At 35.8% G+C, this 7,800-nt stretch overlaps 1 protein-coding gene across 1 annotated transcript; it reads right to left on the reverse strand.

The window, feature by feature from the left end:
• Positions 1 to 6,397: 6,397 nt before the first annotated feature.
• On the reverse strand, positions 6,398 to 7,468 carry LOC115214467. The gene has a single exon (XM_029783666.1). The coding sequence runs from the start codon at positions 7,466 to 7,468 to the stop codon at positions 6,398 to 6,400; it is 1,071 nt and encodes a 356-aa protein (XP_029639526.1).
• Positions 7,469 to 7,800: the final 332 nt, after the last annotated feature.

A 7,800-nucleotide genomic window follows, 5' to 3' on the forward strand; every position in this document is an offset into this window, starting at 1 on the left:
GACAAAATGCTTAGCAGTATTTCACCCGTCGCTATGTTCATATTCTGCTGAGGTTGACGTTGCCTTTCATCCTTTTGGGATTGATAAATTAACTACTAGTTGAACCCTAGGATCAAAGCTGATCCTCTCCCATCAAAATTGCTGCCCTTGTGGCAAAATTTGAAACCATTATCATTATTAGCTTTGCAGAATAAGATAGAAAACTCTGCAGTAGTTCTTCTGCTCCTTTTTGTTCTGAGTTCAAATTCCACTGAGGTCAGCATTGTCTTTCATCCCTTTCAGGGTTGATAATAAAGTACCAGTTGAGTGCTGATGTTGATCTTGTCAACTGCCCCTCCTCTCAAATTTTAGCTTACTGCTAAAAATTTGAAACCATTGTTATTGTCATTGTTGTCGTCAAGGTGGCAAGCCAGCACATCAGATGAAATGCTTAGTGACATTTATTCCAGCGCTTTAATTCTGTGTTAGATGTCACCAAGGTGAATTTCACCTTTCATCCTTTCAGAGTTGATATAAACTATACCAGTTGAGCACTGGAGTTGATGTAATTAACTTCTGCCTTCCTTCAGAATTGCTGGCTCTATACTAAAATAGGAGTTATCATTATTGATGTATCATCACCACCTAAGATTTTGTTAGGTCTTAAGAAATTTGAAATCTTTTTCTTTGTTTTTTTTTTTGTTGTTTACTTTTGCCAATATCTAAATTAGTTATAATTTATTAATACTTGTGTGTGTGTGAGCATGTGTGTACATGCATACATATGCATACACAAACTTATAGGTGCTTATCTCCTGGTAGAGGTCTTCTAGATAGCATGAGAAAATAATGTGTGTGTGTGTGTAAAAGATATATATATCTGTATGTTGGTGCATGTGTGTGTGCATATTTGTAACAGAGTATTATTGTACACTTTGAAAATGATTTTCTTCAATCATCTGAAGATAACAAGATGATAATAATAGTAGGAATCCTTTCAACTATAGGCATAAGGCCTGAAATTTGGGGGGCGGATGGCTACTCAATTATAGACCCCCTGAACTCAACTTTTCTTATTTCATCAACCCCTAAAGGGTGAAAGGTAAAGTTGACACCCGCAGAGTTTGAACTCAGAATGTAAAGATGAACAAAATGCCACTAAGCATTTTGTCCAGTGTGCTAGCAATTCTGCTAGCATATTGCCTTAATAACAACAACTATAGTAATGTTAATAATAATAATGATGATGATGACGATAATAATAATAATAATGACGATGATTATAATGTACATTATTTACAATGGACAGATAGGTGTCCTCACTTTGTTTGTTGTTACCAAGTTTTGGCTGATGCACTCTTCACCCTTCATCAGGTGTTCTGGTGGAATTTCAAACCCAACCCTTTATTTGACCAATGGGGTACTCTGTTCTCATTCCTAAGGTATTCTTTTTTTAATTTTTTATTAGTCAAATAAAGGGTTGGGTTCAAAATCCCACCAGAACACCTGATGAGGGCCGGAGAGTACATCAGCTGAAATGTTGTAGTAACAACAAACAAGATGAGGACACCTGTCTGTCCATTGTAAATAATGTACATAATTCCTCATCTCAAAAATATAGAATAGTGTGATAATAATGATAATAATAACACCTACAACAGCTTTGATTGTACTAATTCTACCATCGGTTGTCATATGTTGGCATTTAGGCCATGTGCAAAACTTATTATTTTTTCTATATGTTTCTCAGTTTTTTAAGGTGTTTTTTTTATAATGTTTTATTTTGTACCTTGTTTTGAAAACCTTATACATGGTTAATAGTTTAGCTTATGAGATTCATTAATAATGTATACAAATAAACATTTTCTGTGTGTGTAGACACAAGCATGGCTGTGTGGTTGAGAAGCTTGCTTCCTAACCATATTGTCTTGAGTTCAGTCCTACTGTGTGACACCTTGGGCAAGTGTCTTCTACTGTGGCCCCGGGCTGAGCAATGCCTTGTGAGTGGATTTGGTTGAAGGAAACTGAAAGAAACCCATTGCATATACATGTGTGTATGTGAGTAATATATATAAAGTCTCGCTATGCCTAAGCAAAATATTAAGATGTGTGTGTGTGTGAATGTATGTGTGTACACACACAGTGTGTTCCTAAATTATCCATTACAATTTGAAAAATTGAAAAAACAAGTGAAAAATCAGAATAATTCAGCAAATTTTGGAAAACATAAGTAAACGAATAGAATTTTAGAAAATTACTATTTTAAAATCTAGCAATGAGAGATATTCAGAAACTGTACTTTGGAGTAAAGATTGTTTGCCAACATAACATGGCAGTCCTGGTTTAGGTAAAATGTTGCTGTAATTTAGCCCCAGGAGACATCATCCCTAGCTGGCTTTACGACACGATCTGTGTCCTTATATTTTTCGAACAAGGGAATCTTGCACCCCCACTCAGTTCAAAACAATATCTGTGTATCACGATCTCTGGATTATTTCCCTTCATCAACACAGAATAATTGTCTCCTGGGGCTAAATTACAGCAACATATGTCCTAAACCAGGATTGCCATGTTACTCCAAACAGAATTTTATTAGAAACAACAGAACACTTCCTTGCAGGATCCATTGGTTGTATGCAAAGCATCAATGGATCTCAACTTTGCTACAATAAATTATAGAAGTTGTAAAGATAATTTATGAACAACTTATATATATATATATATATATGCACACCTGTATTTATCGATGTGTGTAACTATATATGTGTATGTGTGTGTATATGTAATAGGTATTATATTCATAGTGAATTCTAGGCAGTTGTTTGTGTAATTGAAAGACATTATTTAAAATCCTTTTCACACACACATACATACTGCACTATATACATGTGGAAATGTAAATGCCATTGATGAAAGCCAAGTTCATTGTTGAGGAGTCCCAGTCAGTTGTTTGGATAGATCTATGATATAGAAGCAGCTGATGAATGAATGATTTCAATCAGTACTCCAGCTATGGCCGTCCTGTCTTATTTATGGGGAATGTTATTCTTAGATTTAAAAGTTCACAAAAGTGATTCCTCATTTTACAGACGGTAGATAGTTTGTCATGGGAGAGCTAGCTGTTATTTTGAGCCATTCAAATGTCCATATAGAAGCCCTCTTTTTGGGCTCTTAACAGCAAGGTTTGTTTGGTGTGGTGCTCGAATTAGAATTTCTAAGAAAGTAATTTTCTTTTGAAGGTTACCTTGGCTGTGAGCTACCTTAATTCCTTAAGTTGGTAAAATGGAAAAAAAAAAAAAGCATTAAAAAGTTTACGGTATCACTGTGAATACATATCAAGCTGTAGTCCTGCCTTAATTCATACAGTGGTGTGTGGTGGTATGTGTATGTGATTGAGTATATTAATGAATGTGTGTATGTAAGTGTGCCATGTATGTGGGCATTTGAACACATTTTTCACACAAAATTACTTGACTCAGTGCTCTACATAGATGATCATTTCATCCGGAACCATTATCTTGAAAAAAAAAACAAACAAAAAACAACACTGGCAGTTTTTCTGCTATTGGTTTGATTTGAGAAGACTCAAGACAGAATGTATATTCTAAGGTAAAAACGCTATTGCTTTAATAGAAACTGTCGTTCCTTATTAGAAGCTTTCAAATCTAAAAGGAACAATTTCTGTTGAATTTTTTAAAAAAATAATTTTTTTATAGAAATGATAGCATGTCTTTCGTCTTTTCCATTATTTTTTTCCCCTTGTTTCCTTTGTTCCTCTCCATCTGTTTTCCTTCTTTCATGTAATAAAATTAAAACAAAAAAAAACACCAAAAACAATAAAACAAATTAGAGTTTAATTTATGTTTGTTTATAAATTGTCTATTTTATTCTTTTTTGCTTTTTGAAGTTGTTAATGAAAATAACTGAAATTAAGAACGAATGAGGTTGCAGTTTTGTTTGACTTGAATGCATATGGAGAGTAAACAGCTTTATTTACTCTTTTTGTTTTTATTTCAATTAATGTCGCTATTTGTGTATTCTACTAAATGTGGACACACTAATACAAGTCTGTTTTCAACTCAGTAAATCTGTGAGAGGATTTTATCTGACAATTCCACAACATGAAGCCCCTTTAATGGTGTATATACATTTAGTATGATACACAAATGGCAATTTTAATTTATGTTGTTTTAGTTGCATACACTGAGGTTTTCAACAATCCAGCAAACTTCTGCAATACCAGTGAATGTTTCAAAACATGGATTTCATTATGTAGAGAACAAGTGGGTGCTTAGCATTGACAAGTCTCAAGAAAGGTGAATCATGTCTACCATTCACAATTGTCATTGCAGCAACTATGTTCATTTTGCTCCAATCTGTCGTGTTTTTGACACAAGTCTGTGAAGAGATTTCATCTTAGAGAATTCCACAGCATCAAGCCTTCAAATGAGTTGTATACATTTAATATGATCTACAGATGACGGTTTTAATTTAATGCTATTTCATTGTCTCAGATGTTTTCCTGCTTCACTGTTTTGTCAACCATTTCCTCAGTAGACAAATCTTTACAGATGAACATTAGTGTCTTATTTAGTTATTGATTTTATGGCTTGCTCATTATTATGCTCGTTATCATCATTTAACATCCTCTTTTTCCTGCTTGCATGAGTCAAATGGAGTTAGATTTTCTGCAGCCAGATGCCCTACCTGTCACCAAACCTCATCTATTTCTAAGCAAGGTAGTATTTCCCTATGGCTTGACATGTTCTTGTGGAATAATAGAAATGGATGACATTGCTTGTATGGCAGTAACACTCAAAAACAATTATAAGGATGTCAAAACAAGGAAACACAACCAGACACATACATGTACATAAATTTTTATGTATATACATATAGAAACTGAAATTGCTGACATGGTTGTGTGATAAGAAGTTTTCTTTCCAACCACATGGTTCTGGGTTCAGTCCCACTGCATGGCACCTTGGGTAAGTGTCTCCTATAGCCTGGAGCTGACCAAAAACTTGTGAGCAGATTTGGTTGATGGTAATTGAAAGAAGCCTGTCATGTATATATGTATATATCTGTGTGTGTGTGTCTTTGTATTTCTGTTGGTGTGTCTATGTCCCTGTAACTTAGTGGTTTGGCAAAAGGGACTGATAAAATAAGTACTAGGCTTAAAAAAGAAAATAAATCCTGGGGTTGATTTGTTCAACTAAAACCCTTCAAGTACAGCTGCAGTCAAATGACTGAAACAAGCATAAGATAAAAGATACATATATATATATATATATATATATATATATATATATATATATATATATATATACTAGCTGACGTACCCAGTAATTCCTTGAAAAGCAGGGCTTATCCCTTGGTTCCATTCTCATAATTGTTCTGCTAATCCAATAACAACAATACAATGTATGTAGGCCTTAAAACAGTTTTTTTGTGCATTTATTGAGAATACTGAACTGTCTTACACAGGATGTTATTAGGAAATCCCAGTAAGTTATGAATACCTAAATTGTGAAGTTAGTTACATAATAATATGAAATTAGTTACCTGATAGTAAAAATTGAGATAAAGTAGCCCCGGGAAAGGGCTTTAATGCATTCCCAGAGTATATAGAACTTAGGAGGAAATACTAATAAAGTATGTATACTAAAATCATGAAGCATGTTACGTAATAACAGGCTAATTAGATATGAGATGATAACAATTCAAAGTAAATAACTCTTAAAAGGGCTCTTGTGCATTCCCAGAGTGTTAAAATAGGGGTGCAAGTGGTTGAAATAGATTTACAATGAATGTAGAAACAGACTGACATTTAGTTTTATGGTAGACATGCAAATTTGCATGTAGATTTAAAAATAAAATAACATGTAGATTATCAATACATTTACAACACTTATGAAAACATCAACACAGCTATCAATGTGAATGAAGAAAATGTTCGGATCCCCTGTTTCGATTGGAGCCTCCAGCTGTATGAAAATTTCCCCCCCCCCCCCGTCAGAAAACAGCTTTAGGAGTTGTGAAGAAAGAATTTGTACGTGGTCTATTTCTGAGAGCTATTGTATTGGACCTCTGTCTAATTATTAAAACATTTATTTAATTATGAACATAGAAAGAAATTATACATTAATCCCTATTTTTGCAAACAGTTGTATTCGTAAAAATTTTATTTGCAGAGAACAGAAATTGAAAGAAGGTATGTGAAATGGATGTGTGTATGTGTGTGTGCATGCGTACTTGTGCATGTGTATGTGAGAGAGAAAGAGGGTGAGAAAAAGAGATAGAGTGAGTGAGTGAAGGTGTGTGTCATTGAGTTACGTTGGCTGGCATGGCGACTACGAAGCTTTTGAGGTGGCAGATGACTGGGGTGATTTAAAAGATGTGAAGAAATGCCGTCTTTTCAGTGGAGTGCTTCATTGTAGGCAACGTTTCTCGTTTTCCCTTCTGATGCACAAATGCATAGACTTTGTGGCCTGCCAACACAGGAGCATCCAATGTAAAGTTGACCGTGGGAGAACATTTGTTCTGTGAGATTTAAACCAACCATTTGCAATGATTGACCCTGTGCCTTATTTATTGTCATTGCAAAGGAGAGTTTGATAGGAAATTGAAGCCGCTTAAACTTGTAGATTGTATCGGAGGGAGTGAGGGACATTGGGGCTATAAGAACATCTTGACCAGCAGCCGATCCATTCAAGATGGTTGCCTGCAGAACTTGGGAGTATAATTTTTTGATTATCATCCGTGTGCCGTTACACATTATTGGAGTATCCAAATTCCACAGCAGCATGATGGGCATGCCAACCTTAAGATGGAGTTCGTGAGGCAGAAGTCCTGCGGGCATTTGGGAATTAGGGAATTCTGTTCTGAAAACGGTCATATCATCCAGGTTTTCATGCATGTCAATGGACTTGAAGGAGAGTTTTTCTCCAGGAAGCAGATCGAGAAGTTTATTATTGATAGCGTCAACTGTTTTATTGTGAGGCACCAAAATTGCTCTTCCTTGTAGGCAAGTTGTGTCAAGGCTTTGGTTTGCAATGTCAGGAAAAACTGAAGACATCAAATCATCCACAGTTGGCACAAAATTACCAAATGGTAAATGGATGAAACCATCAGTATCACCAGCTGCAGTTCCATTACCAATGTCGAGAAGCTGTGCTGAGAATGTGGCTGTGCTTTCATTGCCATGCACGTGAACTCTCATGTTTGTAGTCAAGTGAAGTTTCTCAATGTGGTGCCATAAGTAGGATGATTTTATGGAAGCATTTACCTCATCAGCTCTTGTCCCCTGTGGAATGACAGGTAGAGTTTGTTGGAAGTCGCCAGCAAGCAAAACAGTCACTCCACCCATCACTCTCATATTGCGTCTCAGGTCTTGAAGAGACCGATCAAGCGCCTCAAAAGCCACCTTATGACTCATGGTTGCCTCATCCCAATTGATAAGGCTGCACTCAGTGAGAAGATTCCCCATGGCTGAGCCACGACTAACATTGCAAGTTGGATTTTCCTGTTTGGTCAAATCTAGTGGTAATTGGAAGGCTGAGTGTGCCGTACGACCACCATGCAGTAGAGTTGCCACAATGCAACCGCTATGGCAATCCGATTTTCCTGGTGAATTTTGGTGAGCAGGAGGTTCATGAGAAAAGTTTTTCTGGTTCAGCCGAGAGCATCCAAGAAAGCAGAAATTGAAAGAAAATATATGAAATGGATGTGTGTGTGTTTTTCTGGCTAATTTGGCGGGATTTTTGCAGTCAGCATGAGGTGGTTTGTGTTTATCTCTCTAGTCGAATTGTTGTTAATTTG

The sequence above is a fragment of the Octopus sinensis genome, linkage group LG7, assembly GCF_006345805.1.
Source record: "Octopus sinensis linkage group LG7, ASM634580v1, whole genome shotgun sequence".
In the NCBI taxonomy this organism is placed as follows: Eukaryota; Metazoa; Mollusca; class Cephalopoda; order Octopoda; family Octopodidae; genus Octopus; species Octopus sinensis.

Excerpts from the sequence above, each read along its gene's own strand:
- LOC115214467 (XM_029783666.1), bottom strand. The coding sequence starts at position 7,468 with ATGGGGAATCTTCTCACTGAGTGCAGCCTTATCAATTGGGATGAGGCA.